At 52.4% G+C, this 21,521-nt stretch overlaps 1 protein-coding gene across 3 annotated transcripts; it reads left to right on the top strand.

The window, feature by feature from the left end:
• The first annotated feature begins 2,639 nt into the window (after positions 1-2,639).
• CDC20 (cell division cycle 20) lies at positions 2,640-20,868 on the top strand. 3 transcript variants are annotated; one of them, XM_050961168.1, is made up of 11 exons: positions 2,640-2,660; positions 5,816-6,055; positions 8,488-8,633; positions 10,688-10,784; positions 11,539-11,667; positions 13,384-13,580; positions 18,471-18,565; positions 19,142-19,373; positions 19,643-19,768; positions 20,073-20,190; positions 20,615-20,868. In XM_050961168.1, exons 2-11 carry the CDS (start codon positions 5,833-5,835, stop codon positions 20,785-20,787), a joined length of 1,536 nt encoding a protein of 511 aa, XP_050817125.1. In that variant the 5' UTR covers positions 2,640-2,660; positions 5,816-5,832; the 3' UTR covers positions 20,788-20,868. The 3 variants fall into 3 exon arrangements, with proteins under 3 accessions (XP_050817125.1, XP_050817124.1, XP_050817126.1); XM_050961167.1 differs by lacking the exon at positions 2,640-2,660 and adding an exon at positions 2,730-2,944; XM_050961169.1 differs by lacking the exon at positions 2,640-2,660 and having other exon boundaries at positions 5,971-6,055; positions 8,457-8,633.
• Positions 20,869-21,521: the final 653 nt, after the last annotated feature.

The raw sequence follows: 21,521 nt of genomic DNA, 5'->3' as shown, positions 1-21,521 counted from the left end.
CATGAGTTTGCTTGGCTGGTGCCTGAAGCTGGCCCTGTATATAGGCTTCTAATACCTCCCACCTCGTCCTGATTTTTCACACTTGCGGTCACCCTATGTAGCACCTTTATTGATAGCAGAGCAGGCAGAACACAGTCCTGATTGCTGTTTTCAGCCCCAGCCGCTAGTGGCAGGGGAGCCTTGCTCTCAGGGCATGCCAGTCACCAAGCCTCATGGCTGGGAGAAGTGAACAGTGTGTCCAAAGGTATAGATAGCAGGGGAAGGCTGCAACCTCCCATCACACAGCTACACTGCGGAGAGCAGTGTGCATGCACACTCTGCTCTCTCTGGCCAGACACACCAGTTCCCAACATAGCTACCTAACTGCTTCTGCATATGTCCCACATACAAAGTGAGGAAAGAAATATTATTGGGAAACAAAGCTTTCAGAAATCATTTGGGGACAAGAAAATGGGCCTGTCTGTCCTTTATTACCATGTATTACTTGTACTAAGCTAGTGCCTGAGGGCTGCGGTCTCATTCTCTCAAGCAAACTGAAGAGAATTGCTGCTGCTGTGGCTGTTGAAAGACCTTTCTCTGACCTTGCCTTGGGCTGTCTGAGACCATTGTGCCAGGATTTCTCATTTATGTACTTTGGAGTCTCGGGCCATGTCTACATCTAAAATTTTGCAGCGCTGGTTGTTACAGCTGTATTAGTACAGCTGTATAGGGCCAGCGCTGCAGAGTGGCCACACTTACAGCAACCAGCGCTGCAAGTGGTGTTAGATGTGGCCACACTGCAGCGCTGTTGGGCGGCTTCAAGGGGTTTCAGGGAACGCGAGAGCAAACCGGGGAAGGAGACCAGCTTCGCCGCGGTTTGCTCTCGCGTTCCGCGAACCACCCTGCAAACCGCAGGGAAGGAGACCTGCTTGCTCGGGTTCGGGGAACGCGAGAGCAAACCGGGAAAGGAGACCAGCTTCGCCGCGGTTTGCTCTCGCGTTCCGCGAACCACCCTGCAAACCGCAGGGAAGGAGACCTGCTTGCTCGGGTTCGGGGAACGCGAGAGCAAACCGGGAAAGGAGACCAGCTTCGCCGCGGTTTGCTCTCGCGTTCCGCGAACCACCCTGCAAACCGCAGGGAAGGAGACCTGCTTGCTCGGGTTCGGGGAACGCGAGAGCAAACCGGGGAAGGAGACCAGCTTCGCCGCGGTTTGCTCTCGCGTTCCGCGAACCACCGTGCAAACCGCAGGGAAGGAGACCTGCTTGTTCGGGGAACGCGAGAGCAAACCGCGGCGAAGCTGGTCTCCTTCCCCGGTTTGCTCTCGCGTTCCCCGAACCGCCGAGCAAGCAGGTCTCCTTCCCTGCGGTTTGCAGGGTGGTTCGCGGAACGCGAGAGCAAACCGCGGCGAAGCTGGTCTCCTTTCCCGGTTTGCTCTCGCGTTCCCGGAACCACCCTGCAAACCGCAGGGACTGAGACCTGCTTGCTCGGGGTTCGGGGAACGCGAGAGCAAGCCGGGGAAGGAGACCAGCTTGATTACCAGAGGCTTTCTCAGGTATGCTGGGATACCTGCTTATTCCACGGAGGTCAAGAAAAGCGCTGGTAAGTGTCTATACTTGATTACCAGCGCTGGATCACCAGCGCTGGATCCTCTACACCTGAGACAAAACGGGAGTACGGCCAGCGCTGCAAACAGGGAGTTGCAGCGCTGGTGGTGCCCTGCAGATGTGTACACCTCCTAAGTTGCAGCGCTGTAACTCCCTCACCAGCGCTGCAACTTTCTGATGTAGACAAGCCCTCACTTGAGCTTGTATGCCACTATCTATGGGGCCAGAAACCTCTCCTAAGCTTAAAAGCCAGTTAAACCAGTTTAAATGTGTTTACATTAGTGGATTGTGCCTGTTTCATTAAATCAGTTTTGAAATTAAATTTATACTTTTGTAGTATCCATAAAGCCTCCCAGCCAGAGTTTCAGTTATCTGGGCACCTAAATCTGCTGACAGGCAAGTGGCAGGATTTTCAAAAGTGCTTAGGCACCTAATTGCCATGGGCACCTAACTTCCCTCTCTGTTGCTGTTAGTTCTCTAAGCTCCCCGTAAGAGTGAGGCACCTAAGGATCTGAACACTCCCTAGGCACCTACCTGCCTCTTTAGGCACCTAAATACGGGGGGTTAAGATCTGGCCCCTGGCACAGCCTACGCAGCACTACCGACAGCAGCAGCTCCCCATTGCACTGCCGACGGCAGCGCGTTACCGGGCAGCACAGCGCTCTGGGGCCAAGGCTGAGCGGCCCCCGGCACGTCCCGCCGCTTCTCTTGCCAGTCACAGACCCGCTCGGGCTCCGGCGCGGATCTGAGCTGCACCCGGGCGGCCGGAAGCTGCGGCGCGCACACGTGGGGTCACGCCCCGGAGAACGCGCCCCCTCCCGTGGCCGGCCGCAGGCGGGCGGCTCGGCGTTTGGGGGCGGGGCCGGGGAAGTAGCCCTCGCCCCCCCCGTCCTATCCCCCCGCAGCAGCTGCCCCGTGACCCGCCCCGCGGGCGGGCTGAGGCTGGGACGGGGCGGGGCGGGTTAATATCGCCGGCTGGGGCCGGGCTTCAGCCCCCCCGGCTCCCTTACCCAACCCTGGGGCCAGGCGGCCAACACCCACCGCCAGGTAGGCGCTTCCGGCCAATCAGCAGACCAGGTCAGAGGTCACCTGACCCTGGCTCGGGTCAAGGGTCAAGGCCCCTAGTCTCACGAGACGGACGCTAAGCCCCGCCCCCGAGTCCATGCGGGCCAATAGGGACAGAGGGTCCGGTCGTCATGGTGCCGACGGCTGTTGGGTTTGAAGTGGCCAATGGGGGCTTGGGGCGCCAGGTTTAAGCGCCGCGAGGGGGCGGCGCTTGGAGAGCGGAGGTTGACTGAGGGAGCGAGAGCGAGGTGTGCCGGGCCCCCGCCCGTGACCTGCCCCCGCGCCCGGTCTCCGCGGTTAGTTCCCCTCCCCGCCGGTCGGTGTCCGGCAGGAGGGGGAGCCCGGGGCGGGAGGTGACTGGCCGGAGGGGCACTGGGGGGGGAGCCGGGGTGTGGGGCGGGCGGTGACTGGCAGGAGGGGCACTGGGTAGCGGCGGGGTGGGGGGAGCCGGGGTGTGGGGCGGGCGGTGACTGGCCGGAGGGGCACTGGCTAGCGGCGGGGGGGGAGCCGGGGTGTGGGGCGGGCGGTGACTGGCAGGAGGGGCACTGGCTAGCGGCGGGGGGGGAGCCGGGGTGTGGGGCGGGAGGTGACTGGCAGGAGGGGCAGCCGGGGTGTGGGGCGGGCGGTGACTGGCAGGAGGGGCACTGGGTAGCGGCGGGGGGGGAGCCGGGGTGTGGGGCGGGCGGTGACTGGCAGGAGGGGCACTGGGTAGCGGCGGGGGGGGAGCCGGGGTGTGGGGCGGGAGGTGACTGGCAGGAGGGGCACTGGGTAGCGGCGGGGTGGGGGAAGCCGGGGTGTGGGGCGGGCGGTGACTGGCAGGAGGGGCACTGGGTAGCGGTGGAGGGGGGGGAGCCGGGGTGTGGGGCGGGAGGTGACTGGCAGGAGGGGCACTGGCTAGCGGCGGGCGGGGGGAGCCGGGGTGTGGGGCGGGAGGTGACTGGCAGGAGGGGCACTGGGTAGCGGTGGGCGGGGGGAGCCGGGGTGTGGGGCGGGAGGTGACTGGCAGGAGGGGCACTGGGTAGCGGTGGGCGGGGGGAGCCGGGGTGTGGGGCGGGCGGTGACTGGCAGGAGGGGCACTGGCTAGCGGCGGGGTGGGGGGAGCCGGGGTGTGGGGCGGGCGGTGACTGGCCGGAGGGGCACTGGCTAGCGGCGGGGGGGGAGCCGGGGTGTGGGGCGGGCGGTGACTGGCCGGAGGGGCACTGGCTAGCGGCGGGGGGGGAGCCGGGGTGTGGGGCGGGCGGTGACTGGCAGGAGGGGCACTGGGTAGCGGCGGGGGGGGAGCCGGGGTGTGGGGCGGGCGGTGACTGGCAGGAGGGGCACTGGGTAGCGGTGGGCGGGGGGAGCCGGGGTGTGGGGCGGGCGGTGACTGGCAGGAGGGGCACTGGCTAGCGGCGGGGGGGGAGCCGGGGTGTGGGGCGGGAGGTGACTGGCAGGAGGGGCACTGGCTAGCGGCGGGGGGGGAGCCGGGGTGTGGGGCGGGAGGTGACTGGCCGGAGGGGCACTGGGTAGCGGTGGGCGGGGGGAGCCGGGGTGTGGGGCGGGAGGTGACTGGCAGGAGGGGCACTGGGTAGCGGCGGGGGGGGAGCCGGGGTGTGGGGCGGGAGGTGACTGGCAGGAGGGGCACTGGGTAGCGGCGGGGGGGGAGCCGGGGTGTGGGGCGGGAGGTGACTGGCAGGAGGGGCACTGGGTAGCGGCGGGGTGGGGGAAGCCGGGGTGTGGGGCGGGCGGTGACTGGCAGGAGGGGCACTGGGTAGCGGTGGAGGGGGGGGAGCCGGGGTGTGGGGCGGGAGGTGACTGGCAGGAGGGGCACTGGCTAGCGGCGGGGGGGGGGAGCCGGGGTGTGGGGCGGGAGGTGACTGGCAGGAGGGGCACTGGGTAGCGGTGGGCGGGGGGAGCCGGGGTGTGGGGCGGGAGGTGACTGGCAGGAGGGGCACTGGGTAGCGGTGGGCGGGGGGAGCCGGGGTGTGGGGCGGGCGGTGACTGGCAGGAGGGGCACTGGGTAGCGGTGGGGGGGGGGAGCCGGGGTGTGAGGCGGGCGGTGACTGGCAGGAGGGGCACTGGCTAGCGGCGGGGGGGGGGGGAGCCGGGGTGTGGGGCGGGAGGTGACTGGCCGGAGGGGCACTGGGTAGCGGTGGGCGGGGGGAGCCGGGGTGTGGGGCGGGAGGTGACTGGCAGGAGGGGCACTGGGTAGTGGCGAGAGGGGGACCCGGGGTGTCCAGCAGGAGGGGCACTGGCTAGCGGCGGGGGGGGGGGAGCCGGGGTGTGGGGCGGGAGGTGACTGGCAGGAGGGGCACTGGGTAGCGGCGGGGGGGGAGCCGGGGTGTGGGGCGGGCGGTGACTGGCAGGAGGGGCACTGGCTAGCGGCGGGGGGGGGGAGCCGGGGTGTGGGGCGGGAGGTGACTGGCCGGAGGGGCACTGGGTAGCGGTGGGCGGGGGTAGCCGGGGTGTGGGGCGGGCGGTGACTGGCAGGAGGGGCACTGGGTAGCGGCGGGGGGGGAGCCGGGGTGTGGGCCGGGCGGTGACTGGCAGGAGGGGCACTGGGTAGCGGTGGAGGGGGGGGAGCCGGGGTGTGGGGCGGGCGGTGACTGGCAGGAGGGGCACTGGGTAGCGGTGGAGGGGGGGGAGCCGGGGTGTGGGGTGGGCGGTGACTGGCAGGAGGGGCACTGGGTAGCGGTGGAGGGGGGGGAGCCGGGGTGTGGGGCGGGAGGTGACTGGCAGGAGGGGCACTGGGTAGTGGTGAGAGGGGGACCCGGGGTGTCCAGCAGGAGGGGCACTGGGTAGCAGTGTGGGCTGAGGAGAGCCTGGGTGGGGGACTGGAGGGGAGCCTGGGGTGTGTGTGTGTATGTGAGCTGGGGCTGTGTAAAGGCTGCCCGGGGGAGCAATTCGCCCCTGGCCCGGCGTTGGTCTGGGTCTTCGGCGGCATTTCGGAGGCAGGGGGCCCTTCAGTTTTGCCGAAGACCCAGACCGCCGCCGGGTGAGTACAAGCACTGCAGCTCCCCTGCTTTGCCCCAGGCCCCCTGAATCCTCTGGGCAGCCTTGGGCTGGAGGGGAGCCTGGAGTATGTGTTGTGGTGTGGGCTGGGGCGGGGTCCCGGGGGGTGGATGTGGTGGGGGTGTCTGGCAGGAAGGTAGGGCCTGGTCTCTTGACTGTCGGTCTCTTTCCCCCAGACACCTCTCCCCCTGCCATGGCGCAGTTTGTATTTGAGAGCGACTTGCACGGTCTGCTGAAGCTGGACACTCCGATCCCCAATGCCCCCCTGGCGCGATGGCAACGCAAGGCCAAGGAGAGCAGTGCCTCTGTTGCTGGCCCCGGGCCCAGTCCTGCCAACACCAGCAGCACTGGCCTCTCCCCCATGAAACCAGCCAACCGGCCCCACAGCACCAGCAAAACCCCCTCAAAGACCCCTGGTGAGTCAGAGCTGGGACTGGTACCCCTGGGTGTGTGGAGGTGGGTGAACAGACTTGGGGCCCTGAATTAGCCAGCTGGTTGTGTAGAAGCAGTGCACCAGCAATCAAGCTGGTGTGACTCCTTTGCCAGGGCACAGAAGGCTGACAGAGTACTGTCAGGGATCGAAAACTGGCAAAGAGGAAACAGAATAGGGTTAGTCAGTTCTCCTTATGGGAGAAGGCTAGTAGAACTAGGTTCTGTGTGGTTTGACCTGTTTACTGCTGATCTGGAAAGTGGGATGAGCAGTGAGGGTAGGACAATGTGCAGATGACACAGCTACTGAGGATAGTCTGGACTGGAGAGAACTGTGGAAAAACTTCAGTGAGACCTGAAGATGTTGGGTGAATGGGCAGCATGACGGCAAATGGAATCTTGTGTTGCACATTGAAGGGAGAAACTTAAACTCCTCATATACCTTATGGGCTCTAAATTAATTGTCAACCCATGAAAATGAGCTTGGCATCACTAAGGCAGCTCAGAGGAGACCTCTAAGTATGCAGCTGTGGTTAAAAAAAAATTGCTTGGTTGTATTAGGAATGGTATGGTGAATAATGGAGAAATATTCTAATGCATTGGTCCCCAAACTGTTTACCTCGTGTGTGCGCCCTTCTTCCCCCCGCCCAATCCATGCCCCTCCACATCCGGAGCTGGAAGTGGGGCTGCAGCTCCAGTGGAGGAGGGGGTATACAAGGGTAAGGGGGCCAGGATCAGAGAATGTTCCTGTGTGCCCCACAGTCTGTGGACCTCATTTCTAATGCCTTTACCTAAATCATTGGTTTAGCCTCATCTGTGTACTGCACTGGACACCATGTCTCTTTATTAGTGCAGAACTAAAGAGGGCTCAGAAAACCAATGAGAATGGTCAATGGTCTGTGAAAGCTCTTCTGTGAAGACAGTTTGGGAAGACTGGGTTTGTTACCTTAAGAATATGAATGGGATGGAGAATATAATCAGTATGCATGCATGAGGAGTAAAAAAACCTCTTCCTGGAAAGGGAAGATCAAGAACTCTAGTTCTGTGTCTCATAACACAGAACAGGGGGGATGTTTAATTAAATTGAAAGATGGGGAGACTCACCAGTACAATTAATTTTTTTCATAGAACATTAGACTGTGGAATTTACTGCCACAGCAAATCATAGAGGCTAAGGACTTGACACAATTCAGAAAGGGAATGGACATTTATATGGATATCAAGAATATTCAGGGTTAACAATTGACAAATTCTAGAAAGGGTATTTTAAACTTTGCATGTCACAGGTTAAGCTAATCTCTTAGATCAGCAGGAGACTTATATGGGGCACATCTGCTACTTGGGAGTTGTTACACCTTTCTCTGCTGCATCTGGTACTGGCCCTGTTCGAGAGGATACTGAAGTAGATGGATCTTGTCTGATCAAACATTTTGAATTCCCACGTAAGGAGTCCTGACTCTGGGGTCTGTAAGTGGCTACAGTCACAGTGACTGGGATCTGGTTTGCTGAGCTCTGCACAGTGGATACTGGTGACCTTCTATATGGAAGTGCCACCAGTCTGTCCTCAGTCCCTCTAGAGGAATCTCTGTTTGGCTGCACCTGGAGAAGACTGAGGTATATATAGGTTGAATGACAAGCCTTTGAAACAAGTTGAGGTTCTTCCTGGAGCTATGAGCAATGCCGCCTGCTGCTGAAGCCATTGTTTTGGAGTTCAGAGTGTCTCTTAATGAAATTAAGCTGGGACCCAGGCCCTTCTAAGGCCTGGTCCACACTATGCAGTTAAATCGATTTAAACAGCGTTAAATCGATTTAACGCTGTACCCGTCCACACTACAATGCACTTTAAATCGATTTTAAGGGCTCTTAAAATCGATTTCTATACTCCTCCCCAACGAGAGGAGTAACGCTAAAATCAATATTACTATATCGATTTAGGGTTAGTGTGGATGCAAATCGACATTATTGGCCTCATTCTTTTACAGTAGCTACCCACAGTGCACCGCTCCAGAAATCGACGCTAGCCTAGGACCATGGACGCACACCGCCGAATTAATGTGCCCTAGTGTGGACGCATAAAATCGACTTTATAATATCAGTATTATAAAACCGGTTTTAGTTAATTCGAAATTATGCTGTAGTGTAGACGTACCCTAAGATGTGCTGAGGTTCAGAGAAGACCAGCAGCACATGATCATTGGATTGGAGGCAGCTGGTTATCTACTGCATCAGCCTCTTCCCATCCAATCGAGTGTGGCTGCACTAGAGCCTCCAGGCTGGCAAAACACCAATGCTAGAAAACATGGTGTGCAGCCAGCAGTGCCTGAGGGTTTTGAGGCAAACACTGTCTATCTGGGGCCTTGCTGGGCAGTTTGCTTCAACTAAATGCAGATGGGATGGCTCTCTTCTGTATACAACACAGGTAAATCAGGATCCAAAATCCAGAGCACACCGACCAAAGCAGGTGGAGATCGCTATATTCCCAACCGCAGTGCCATGCAGATGGAGGTTGCTAGCTTCCTCTTGACCAAAGAGAATGATTCTTCTGAGGATACACCTACCAAGAAGGTGAGCGACGCATTCTCCTAACAGCCAGTCCCTCTTAATCTTCTGAGAAGCAAACTTCAGAGTATTCACACTGCTTCATGAGCAATTAGTGTGATGCTCACATCTGCAGCAGTCATCTTTCTGGAGTGAGGCATGAAAAGTGGTGGCTGGAATGGGTAGAGCTGTACAAAGTTATTGCAGGAGACTTGGGTTATGGCCCCTAGATACAAAGAGTGAAGGCAGTGTGTGATTTGTTTCATCATATAATGCCTTGGGACCCTTGGCTGGCCTGCACTGCGTCTGGCAGGTCTGAATGCAAACTTGTGGAAGGCTAATCATAGAATATCAGGGTTGGAAGGGACATCAGAAAGTCATCTAGTCCAACCCCCTGCTCAAAGAAGGACCAATCCTCAACTAAATCATCCCAGCCAGGGCTTTGTCAAGCTGGACCTTAAAAACCTCTATGGAAGGGGATTCCACCACCTCCCTAGGGAACCCATTCCACTGCTTCACCACCCTCCTAGTGAAAAAACTTTTCCTAATATCCAACCTAAACCTCCCCCCTGCAACTTGAGACCATTACTCCTTGTTTTGTCATCTGGTACCACTAAGAACAGTCTAGATCCATCCTCTTTGAAACCCCCTTTCAGGTAGTTGAAAGCCATTATCAAATTCCCCCTCATTCTTCTCTTCTGCAAACTAAACAATCCCAGTTCCCTCAGCATCACCTCATAAGTCATGTGCTCCAGCCCCTAATCATTTTTGTTGCCCTCTGCTGGACTTTCCAGTTTTTCCACATCCTTCTTGTAGTGTGGGGTCCAAAACTGGACACATTATTCCAGATGAGGCCTCACCAGAGGAGAATGATCATATCCCTCGATTTGCTAGCAATGCTCCTATTTATATAGCCCAAAATATCGTTAGCCTTCTTGGCAACAAGGGCACACTGTTGACTCATATCCAGCTCCTCATCCACTGTAACTCCTAGGTCCTTTTCTGCAGAACTGCTTCCTAGCCATTCAGTCCCTAGTCCACTTCTGTCCTAAGTGCAGGATCAGATTTCTTTTGGCCCAATCCTCTAATTTGTCTAGGTCCCTCTGTATCCTGTCCCTACCTTCCAGTGTATCTACCACTCCTCCCAGTTTAGTGTCCTCTGCAAGCTTGCTGAGGGTGCAATCTATGCCATCCTCCAGATCATTAATGAAGATATTGAACAAAACCAACCCTTGGGGCACTCTGCTTGATACCAGCTGCCAACTAGACATGGAGCTGTTGATCACTGCCCGTTGAGCCCAATGATCTAGCCAGCTTTCTATTCACCTTATAGTCCGTTCATCCAGTCCATACCTCTTTAATGCACTGGCAAGAATACTGTGGGAGACCGTATCAAAAGCTTTGCTAAAGTCAAGGAATAACACACCCACTGCTTTCCCCTCCTCCACAGAGCCAGTTATCTCCTCATAGAAGGCAATTAGGTTAGGCAGGCATGACTTGCCCTTGGTGAATCCATGCTGACTGTTCCTGATCACTTTCCTCTCCTCTAAGTGCTTCAGAATTAATGAGACTTGCGCACACAGAGCTGGCTGTTCCAGGCTCAAAGCTTGAGGACTTGGCTGCATAAGGAAATTCCACAGAACTTGTGTGGAATAAGCAATTTAGCAATAGCTATGGCACTTTAAATTCACAGCCTATATTATTCTGGAATGACTTCTTCATATAGACAAGTCACGAAGCAGCTGTACAAAGCCAGTCCTTTGTGGCCATATTTCCACACTGGCCCTTTTTTGCATCCCATTCCCAATCTGGAGGCAGTTGGTACACTCCAAAACTGGCCAAACAGGACACAGCTGTTCAAGTGAACTAGGGGCAGCCTGGAGAACTGGCTTGCGTGCGGCTGGTTCTCCAAGCAAAGCAGCATACCATCTGGAGCAGAGGGAACTACCTTAAACTGATGGCACAGCTGGGGCCATGGGGCCCAGAGCTGTTGAGCTACATTCCTGTTTTGCCTGTATTCCCTCTGAATGTGGTAGGAAGACTCATCTTTGCCTAAGAGGATCTGTATATCTTATCTACAGGAGCAACAGAAGGCTTGGGCACTGAATCTGAATGGGTTTGATGTGGAAGAAGCAAAGATCCTCCGGCTTAGTGGGAAGCCTCAAAATGCCCCAGAAGGTATGCAGGGTTTGGGGGTGATCTGAATGCACCTTCTGTGCTGGAAGGGAAGAAGGGCTCCTTTTCTCTCAAAGGAGAGATCCATAACAGAACCCTAACTGGTGTCCTGTGTACTCTCCCACTCCAAGTACTGGGATGTGTGCAAATAGCTGTGTATCAGACTGAGCTCTGGAACACCATGAGTTCCTTAATAGCTTTCCTTTGTGGTCAGTGGCTTACTGGCATCATGGCCACTGCACACCCCTCAAGTCTAAGCTGAGAAGCGGCAGCACAGGTCAGTGACTGGCACTGCAAAGCACAAATCTTCCCTAAAAAATTGCTTTTGACCCTAAGTTCCTTTAAGGAAAGGCTGCAGTAGAATATTCAGTAGTCCCCAGCCACCCCATACTATCTTTGATTGATTTAAGTCATGCTTCAATTAAACTGTTAATTAACAGAGGATTGGGGAAACGTGAAACTTCCCAAGCCCACCAATTTGAATCTGGTTTCAGCAGGTAAACTAACTGCCATCTGAAGGCACCTCGACAGGCTGCAAAAAAGGAGTGAGACTCATCAGCTCAGTCTCCTAGTGGGCAGATGTCATAACTAGCACCACAGCTTGCTCCACTGGCCTGAAGCAAGTGCATCTCCCTTTTTAAGTCTTGGCTTTGCCTTCAGTGGAAGACTCCCTATGCCTAGGTGAGCCACAAGTCTGTGAGAATGAGGTTGTAGAATCTATCTAGTGAATAACCACTGCTGTCTCTCTGGTTTTCAGGTTACCAGAATAACCTGAAAGTGCTCTACAGCCAGAAAACAACACCTGGGTCCAGCAGGAAGAATGGCAGATACATTCCCTCCATGCCAGACCGGATCCTGGATGCACCAGAGATCCGTAACGACTACTGTAAGCAGGTTCTGCTACTATGTGCAGGGCCCTTGGTGGCCTTCTGTATTCCTGTCCATCCTAGTATTTGCTACCCTCTCCATGCCATGCCCTTTAAATGTCACAAGGGTGCTACTTGCTTCCTCTTCACCCTGCATGAAGAGGTTAAACAAGATCAGACTTAAGAGTTCTTGTAGTATCTTTGATACCATCTCCAACTCAAAGCTATCACTTGGTGCCACTGGCTGGCTATCCTCCAGCCCATTTGTCAGTCCATATGAGTGTCCCATTGTAGCTAATTCTAAGTGTGATTTTGAAAGTCTCTCTCCATAGCATCCTGGTCTTGTTCACCCCTTGTTCCCTTCACCCACTCTGTTCTTCACTTTGTCTAGCGGGTTCTTTTTTTCTCTGACCTCAGACTTCTCATGACTTGCAGGGCCATCCCCCTCTGGAAGTCTGTCCTAAGACTTGTTCTGCTAGGGACTGAAACGAGCCTGACCAGGCACTTACTGCTGGGATTGCTCGTTTGGATGGTGCCTCTCACTTGGTTCTGACACTGCAGAACCTTGTGCACTCCCGAAGGAGTTCAGCAAATCCATTAGTGTCACAGGCTCTCTCTCATCTAGACCTGCTGGCTTGCTTGTTTTAAACTTGGATGCTGTTGAGCAGAAGGCAAGTCCTTTGCTCTTCTTGAAGAGGAACTCAAAAGTCAGGCTTAAAGGGTTCAGTACTGGCCATTTTCAGTTGTAATTAACTTCTACCCTTCCTTTGTGAGTGGGTGGCTCTGGTCCCCATCTCCTGATATCTGAAAGTGCCTCTCTTTCCTCGATACTCCTCTCGCTGGCACTAACTCTGTCCTCTCCTTACTACCCTGACTCTGAATGCTCCTGTCTGGCCGCACTTCCACTTCAGAACAAGTTGTCTCTACTCTCAGGCCTCTGATTATTCCATTGGGCAGTCGCACTGGCAGCTTGTTCTGTGCCTCATAGCCTGTTGGGATTGTGGTGGCTTTTGCCACTTTCTATTGCATCTCATTCAAAAGACCAGAGATAGGTGGGGAAGGGTGTGCTCTTATGGCTGCCGTTTCCTTCATTGAGCCGTGGAGACTGGGTTCCTCTCACAGAGGATGCCAAAAATTCCCTATAGGAATGAGGAGGTTTGGCTTCAGTCATCAACCCCCCTACCCCCAAATCAGCTGCTTTTAGTGAGAAAGTAGTTCCAGCTAGGAGTAAGGTGGGTGGGGTAAAAATAGCAAAGTGCCTGTTCTCAGCCAAGGCAGGGCAGCTCTCTTCCTTGGCTCAGTTTGGTCCTGGAGGAACAATGGAGCCTTCTCTAAGTTCGGACACTGCTGTGTCAATGGCACTCTTAGGGCACGCTGACGCTGAGTGGCTTGCTAAATGTCTCTATCTAACCTTATAGAAAAGGGAGTTCAGAGCTTCATGCAACAGCACTGGAACGAAAAGCTTCAGTGAGCTGATCCTGTTAGCTAGGACTCCAGTGTGCCACAAGGCCAATCCCCTTACCTGCAGAGTGCCATACACCTGTGGCACTATAGAAATAAATAAGTGGTGCCGGTGGGAGTTCCTGGTCCATCAGCATTGGGGGCGAAGGGGGAGGGGGAGAAGAGGGGGTTTGTCTTGCCATGGTGCTGAGCCAGGCTGCAGGCAAGACTTCCCTGGGGTATTGTAATGAGCAGTGGGCATAGTGGGTGACCTGTGCTGTGTCTTCTGATCTTAGATCTGAACCTCATTGACTGGAGTTCCCAGAACTTCCTGGCTGTGGCTCTGGATAACTCTGTGTATCTGTGGAATTATTCCTCTGGTGAGATCATCCAGCTGCTGCAGATGGAGCAGCCAGATGACTACATCTCATCAGTGTCCTGGATCAAAGAAGGAAACTACCTTGCTGTTGGCACCAGCAATGCTGAGGTCCAGGTGAGAGGAATTGCACAGTACAGGGAAGAGTCTTTTAAATAGAGGCTCCTGCCTGGGGACCATTGTTGATACCTTTAACGACTGCTTCTTGGAGCAGCTAGTCCTGGAACCCACAAGGTGAGAGGCAATTCTTTATTTAGTTCTAAGTAGTACACACAGGATCTGGTCCAAAAGGTGAATATAGCTGAACTACTTGGTAATAGCAACTGTAATGTAATAAACTTAACATCCTTGTAGAGGGCAAAATACTAGCCTCCCTTCCCCCAACAACAGAATTTAAAAATGCAAAAAACTGCACAAAAATGAAGCTCCTTAAACAAATTAAAAGGAACAGTGACAAGAGCAAAATGCCTGCAAGCTGCATGGAAACTTTAAAAACGCCCTAATAGAGGCTCACTACATGTATACCCCAAATTTAAAAAAAAAAAGGACCAAAACCCACCATCATGGCTAAACAGTGTAAAAGGCGTTCAAAGATCAAAAAACTTCCTTTAAAATTGGAAGCTGAATCCTACTGAGGAAAACAGAAAGGAACAAGCTCTGGCAAGTCATGTGTAAAAGTACCAATTAGGCTGGCCACAAGAATTTGAAGAGCAACTAGCAAAAGACAAACTAACAACAAAAATTGAGTGCTTCAGAAGCAGAAACAATCAGTGGGGTTACTGGATGATTGAGATGCTAAAAGCATTCAAGGAAGATGAGGCCATTGCAGAGAAGCTAAATGAATTCTTTGCATCAGTCTTTGCTGCAGAGGATGTGAGGGAGATTCTCACACCTGAGCCATTCGTTTTAGGTGACAAATCTGAGGAACCGTTCCAGATTGTAGGTTCAATAGAAGTTTTGGAACAAACTGATAAATTAAACAAATAAGTCACCAGGACCAGATGCTATTCACCCAAGAATTCTGAAGGAACTCAAATACAAAATTGCAAAACTACTAACTGTGATACATAACCATCGCTTAAATCAGTTTCTGTAATAGATGACTGGAAGATAGCTAATGTAATGCTGTTCTTTTTTTAAGGTCTCGAGGTGAGCCTGGCAATTACAGGCCAGTAGGCCTAACTTCAGTACTAGGCAAACTGGTTAAAACTAAAACAGAATTATCCAGCACATAGATGAAAATGATATGCTGGAGAAGAGTCAATGTGGCTTTTGCAAAGGGAAATCATGCCTCACCAATCCACTAATTTGTTTGAGTGGGGTCAAACATGTGGATCAGTGTGATCCAGTGGAAATAGTGTACTTGGACTTTCAGAAACCTTTGACAAGTCACTCTCCAAGGGGTCTTAAGCAAAGTAAGGAGTCATGAGATAAGAAGGAAGATCTTCTCTTGGATCGTAACAAAGGGTAGGGATAAATGATCAGTTCTCTCAATTGAGAGGTACATAGCAGAGTCCCCCAAAGATCTATATTGGGACCTGTGCTTTTCAACATATTCATAAATGATCTGGAAACAGAGAAACAGTGAGGTGGCAAAGCTTGCAGATGATTCTAAATTACTCAGGATAGTTAAGTCCAAAGCAGACAGCGAAGAGTTACAAAAGATCTCTCAAAACTGGGTGACTGGACAAGAAAATGGAAATTCAATGTTGATAAATGCAATCTGCAAGTAATTCCCATTGGAAAACAGAATCCCAACTATGCATACAGAATGATGGGATCTAAATTAGCTATTACCACTCATGAAAGATCTTGGCATCATCATGGATAGTTCTCTGAAAACATCTGCTCAATGTGCAGCAGCAGTCAAAAAAGCTGTGTTAGGAATCATTAGGAAAAAGGATAGATAAATAAGACAGAAAATATGCCACTACATAAATCACAGTATGCTTATACCTTGAATATTGCATACAATAGGTATCTCTATCTTAAAGGTGTATCAGAATTTGAAGAACTAGAGAGAAGGGCAACAAAAATGATTAAGGGTGTGGAACAGCTTCCATCTGAGGAGAGTAAAAAGACTGGGACTGTTCAGCTTGGAAAAGAGATGACTATGGGGGGGATATGATAGAAGTAGGGCGTCAGTTAATTGCAGTTAACTCGTGCAATTAATCACACTGTTAAATTTCAATTGGAGTCTATTGTTTATTAAATTTTCAAATATATTGATTTCTATTACAACATAGAATAAAGTGTACAGTGCTCACTTCATATTACAGTACTTGTACTGAAAAATGATAAACAAGAGTATTTTTCAGTTCACCTCATACAAGTACTATAATGCAATCTCTTTATCGTGAAAGCGTAACTTACAATTGTATATTTTCCTGTTACATAACTGCACTCAAACAAAACAATATAAACCTTTAGAGCCTACAAGTCCACTCTGTCCTACTTCTTCTTCAGCCAGTCACTAAGACAAACACATTTGTTTACATATACAGGAGACAATGCTGCCTGCTTCTTATTTACAATGTCACCTGAAAGTGAGAACAGACATTCACATGGCATTGTTGTAGCTGGCATTGCAAGGTTCCAGATATGCTAAACATTCGAATGCCTCTTCATGCTTCGACCACCATTCCAGAGGACATGCTTCCATGCTGATGCTCGTTTTTAGAAAAAAAACAAAAAACAACTTTGACTGAATGTTTTAAGGGAGAATTGTATGTTTCCTGCTCTGTTTTACCCACATTCTGCCATATATTTCATGTTATCGCAGTCTCAGATGACCCAGCACATGTTCGTTTAAAGAAAACTTTCACAGCAGATTTGACACAATACAAAGAAGGTACCATCAATGTGAGATTTCTAAAAATAGCTACAGCACTTCACTAAAGGTTTAAGAATCTCAAGTGCCTTCCAAAATCTGAGAGGGATAAGGTGTGGCACATCTTTTCAGAAGTCTTAAAAGAGCAACATTCAGATGCACAATCTACAGAACCCAACCCCCCAAAAATAAAATCAACCTTCTGTTAGTGCCATCTGACTCCGCTGATGAAAATGAACATGTCAGTCTGCTCTGCTTTGGATTGTTATCGTGCAGAACCTATCGTCATCATGGACACAAGTCCTCTGGAATGGTGGTTGAACCATGAAGGGGCATACAAGAAGTAGGACTGAACTTGTAGGCTTTAAAGTTTTTTACATTGTTTCATTTTTGAGTGCAGTTATTTTTTGTACAATATTCTATATTTGTAAGTTCAACTTTCACAATAAACAGATTGCACTACAGTACTTGTATTAGGTGAGCTGAAAAATACTATTTTTTACAGATTTTTGATTACAAAGTGAGCACTGAACACTTTTTTTGTATTCTGTGTTGTAATAGAAATCAATATATTTGAAAATGTAGAAAACAATCCAAAAATAAATTATATTGTTAGCACAATTTTTTTTAATTGCTTGAGAGCCCTAGAGAGGTCTATAAAATCATGAGTGGTATGGAGAAATAGAATAAGGAAGTGTTATTTACCCCCTTCACATACACAAATCGGGGGTCATCCAATGAAATTAATAGATAGCAGGCTTAAAAAAAAAAAAGGGATACTACTTCACAAAATGTAGTCAACCTGTAGAACTTGTTGTCAGGCAGTGTTGTAGAGACCAAAAATAACTGGGTTCAAAAAAGAAGTTCATGATAGATCCATCAATGGCAATTAGCCAAGATGGTCAGGGATGCAACCCCCTGATCTGGGTGTCCCTAAAACTCTTAACTGCCAGAATCTGGGACTGGATGATATGGCAATCTGTTACGTGATCCATGTTCCTTTCCCTCCCACTGAAGCACCTGGCACTGTCCACTGTCAGACAGGATACTGGGCTAGGTGGAGCACTGGTCTGACCTGGTGTGGCTGTTTATGACCATCAGTAGTGCAGTGGCTGCACAAGTACTCAGTTGTACAGGTGTGAATGCAGCACAGCTAAGCAGCCTGAAGGAGCTTCTCAGGGCAGCAACTATGCCTAGGGGCTCCAAGCCTTGACTCTCTTCAGCTCAAGTTGTAACAGCTTACTCTTGTAGCACTTGAGCTCCGTTTCAATCCCCGCTGACTGGCCAAGAGGGTCTGTGATGGAGCTTGGGATCTTTTAAATCAAGAGTGGGTCTGTCTTCTAAGATATGGTAGTTCAATAACAAACTAATGGACTTGATGAAGGAACTGCTGTGTGGACAGTCTCTCATGGCTTCACTGTCTGTAAATCCTGAGTGCAGCTGGGTCCCTGAACACTAGGCTTGCATGCGATCTGTAAGGCTCTGAGCATGACTTCCTGCTTCCAGAGGACAGTGCGCTTCAGTCACTCTGGGCAGCAAAGGAAACTGTACTATTAGGTCAGAAGAACTCTTCTGGCTTGTGGAGTGGGTGTGGCTCAGCACAGATGCCAAGTGACTCCCTCAAACTTCCTGAATGTAAGGGGGGGAGGCTAATGCATCAGAGCTGCTGCCTGCCAGAGCTGGGGGAGGGGAAAGGGGGGAGAAATGTATCTGCATTGCAGGCAGTTTGCAACCTTCACTCTAAACACAGGCATCTCCTACACTACTTCTAGATCCTTCTAAAGGCAGTAAACTCCCTCTCCTGGGCTAGTGGATTGAAGCTAATTCCTGTGCAGAGAGTGTAGTATGCCCTACTTCATGTGCCCATTGTCCCAAGTTCAAACTTCCTGGGCAATGCCTTCTAGTGGGTTCTGTGAAGATGGCCCTGAGTTGTTAGCACTTGGTAACTAATTGGGAAGGCCCCCATTATACATCTAAAGTTTCCAACTGTCTCATGGGCAACAGGTATAAAATTCTTTGGATGGCTCTGACATAGGTGCACTGAGGTTTCAATGCCATAGCCTACATACAAAGGGACCCATGATTTGACAGCATAGGAATGCACCAATGTGACAAGGGCTCTAGTCTCATCTCCTTGCACAATTAGAGAAATGACTGCTCTTCATGTCTCTCTGCAGCTGTGGGACATACAGCAACAGAAACGGCTCCGAAATATGACCAGCCATTCTTCCCGTGTAGGGTCACTGAGCTGGAACAGCTACATTCTCTCTAGGTAAGGATACGACCAAGGCATGGCAAAACACTTTGCTGAGCCCCCTACTCTAGATGAACAGATGGGCGGGGGGGGGGGCCACATTGACACTGCCTGTGCTCAGTGATCTGTTCACAAAGTCAGCAGTGCAGTTCTGCATGGACCCACTTCAGCATAACCAGGGCACAGATCCCCAGATGCCAACAGAAAATGAGTGAAGGCCTGGTGAACAGCCTGTTTCTGCCCCAAGCTGCTGCTGCAACTCCTCCCTGGTGTCTGGCCTTGCTTGGGGGAGGGACCTGTATATGTCGTAGCCTCTGATTAGAAGGGGCTGGATTTAAGCCCCTGAATGTAGGGGCAGTGGGAGGGTCTTCCATTCCCCATAACCTCTGTATGAGTCCTCTGCAGTGCAGTCCCTGCTGCTGTGTTCCACTGTCCCCAGTAGCAGGTGACACCAAGATTACAGCAACACTGAATAGCTGCCTTTGCTGAAATGCCTGACCAGGAGCTCTGCAGTGGGAGCCCCTGGGAGCAGTGCTGAGATGGAGTATAGCTCATAAGCATAATACAGCCCTTGACTCAAACTTCCCTCTGCAGTGGGGCGAGGACCGGTCATATCCATCACCATGATGTCCGGGTTGCTGAGCACCATGTGGCCACACTTGCTGGCCACACACAGGAGGTGTGTGGGCTCAGGTGGTCACCCGATGGCCGCTACCTGGCCAGTGGAGGCAATGACAACCTGGTGAATGTCTGGCCATGTGCCCAAGGGGACAGTGGTGACTTTGCTCCTGTGCAGACCTTCACTCAGCACCAGGGTGCTGTCAAGGTGAGTGGGTGGCTTGTGCGAGACTTGTTGTGCACAGAGTGATGCAACAGCTGCTGGGTTCCACTTTCTTCTGTCAGTGCCCTGGCAGTCTCCATCTGTTGGAGAGGGACTTCTCCTGGAACATGTGAAGAATCTGCCTGCATCTTGGCCAGCCAGTGCTGCTTGTGCTGCTGCATGGATGGCAGAGCTGCTGTGGCTTGGCCTGATGTATAAGGGCAATGGCGACCAAGGTGTTCTTGCATGTCTTATGACTGGTGCCTCTCTTGTAGGCTGTGGCCTGGTGCCCGTGGCAGTCAAATGTCCTGGCCACAGGTGGTGGGACAAGTGACAGACACATCAGGATCTGGAATGTGTGTTCAGGCACCTGCCTTAACGCGGTAGATGCCCACTCCCAGGTGAGCTTCAGCACTGACTCTAAGACTGCGCTTTGGCCCAGTGAGCAACATAAGTGCTGCCAAGGGATGGAACCTGAGGGTCAGAGCCTGGGATACTTCCAGCATCCCCCATGCTCTCCTCAGGGGGGGAGGTTTCTTGTCTCTGAGTGGGGGTAGATGTTGGGTACTACTGCAGTGTATGTGCCCCTTCCTTCTGGGCTCTTCTGGGAGATGAGGAGCTGGTCCCTAAATGAGGCTGCACCTGATCAGTGACCTCTTGCTGTTGGTCTGCTACCTGGCATTGTAACAAGCTGCCTCCTTATAGGTGTGCTCCATCCTGTGGTCGACAAACTACAAGGAGTTCATTTCTGGTCATGGCTTTGCACATAATCAGCTGGTGGTGTGGAAATACCCTACCATGGCCAAGGTCACAGAGTTGAAAGGTAGGTCTGCATCCTTTGCTGTGCAGCCCAGAAGCAGCTGAGAGGGCTGGGATTCAGGGCAGTGGGAAAGGGCTTGGCTGCATCCAGACAGATCCTGAAAGGAAAGTCACTCTCCAGTCTTCATGAGAGCAGCAGCAGCATGCTAGTGAGATGGGGCGATGGAAGCAAGGTGTGTCCTGCTGGGAGTGATTCCACCCTAGGGAAGGCTGAGGGATCAGGTCTCCTTTGAGTTCCTCTGTGTTCAGCCTTGCAGAGCTGCCCAGGTCAGCCTGAGCATCAGCTGGGCAGGATGGAGTCTGTTTATGTGGGGAGAGCAGACTGAACTGGGAGTGCGATTGGGCATAAGTGTGGCTGAAAAGGACTGTGGGTGGTATTGGTGGGGGATGTGAGCAGAGCCCTTATAGTGCAGCGCCTCCTTCCCTAGGTCACACAGCCAGAGTCCTGAACCTGACCATGAGCCCAGATGGCTCAATAGTGGCATCTGCAGCTGCTGATGAAACACTGCGGCTTTGGCGCTGCTTTGAGATGGATCCAGTAAAGAAGAAGGACAAGGCAGGCAGTGCCAAGAGCAGCATCATTCACCAGGGCATCCGGTGAGCATGCGAGATGCCATTGGCAAGAGACAGGTCTACACTTTGTACAGTATTTTAAATGTCAATAAATACCTTAGTCTGCTTTTTATGGAGTCTGATGGAATAAGTGACCCTGACTTGTCTCGGGATCAGACCACCTGGGGAGCCAAACATAATCACCTGCCACTGCTGGACCCTGACAGCCAGTGATCCAGAGCCAGCCAGCCATGGGAATAGGGGAAGTAGCTGGCCAAGGAGCTAGGCTACCTGGAGCCCTTCCAGCCTGGGAAGAACCCTCCTAACCAAATTCCTTCTGTGCTAGCTGGGCTGCAGTAGAGTTAATGTGGGCACTGAGCTGTAAAACTGGCATAGCCCCTGTAGAGGTAAGTGGTGGTGGCAAGGCTGAGAAGCTTTTTCTTAAACTAAAGTGCCCCTGGGCCAGACTCCAGTCTCCTGCTGGTCCCTAGAATGGCTACAAAAACTGAACTTTTAAGATTCAGTGTTCCCTCTTCCAGCTCCAAGGGGCCTGAACAGACACCGGCAAGCAGCCATCCCTGTGCTTTGTGGCCCATCTGCTTTGGGTTCACAAGGTGACTCCAGGTCTGTGCCATGGGTATACAGTCTCCCCAGCTGTGCTTGGTCCTCAGTATTCCTGCCTACAGCAGACTGATTCTTTCTGTGCACAGATGGCTTAGAAAGATGGGCACTACCAGCGAAGAGCAGTGCATGGGCCATTGCTAGTGTCTGGACTACACAACG

The sequence above is a fragment of the Gopherus flavomarginatus genome, chromosome 7, assembly GCF_025201925.1.
Source record: "Gopherus flavomarginatus isolate rGopFla2 chromosome 7, rGopFla2.mat.asm, whole genome shotgun sequence".
Classification (NCBI taxonomy): domain Eukaryota; kingdom Metazoa; phylum Chordata; order Testudines; family Testudinidae; genus Gopherus; species Gopherus flavomarginatus.
The sequence above is the reverse complement of the archived record's forward strand: the minus strand, read 5'-3'. Positions and strand labels throughout refer to the sequence as shown.

Excerpts from the sequence above, each read along its gene's own strand:
- CDC20 (XM_050961168.1), top strand. The coding sequence starts at position 5,833 with ATGGCGCAGTTTGTATTTGAGAGCGACTTGCACGGTCTGCTGAAGCTG. Across the intron at positions 6,056-8,487 it reads AACCCCCTCAAAGACCCCTG|GTAAATCAGGATCCAAAATC; the intron begins GTGAGTCAGAGC and ends TATACAACACAG. Across the intron at positions 13,581-18,470 it reads CCAGCAATGCTGAGGTCCAG|CTGTGGGACATACAGCAACA; the intron begins GTGAGAGGAATT and ends GTCTCTCTGCAG.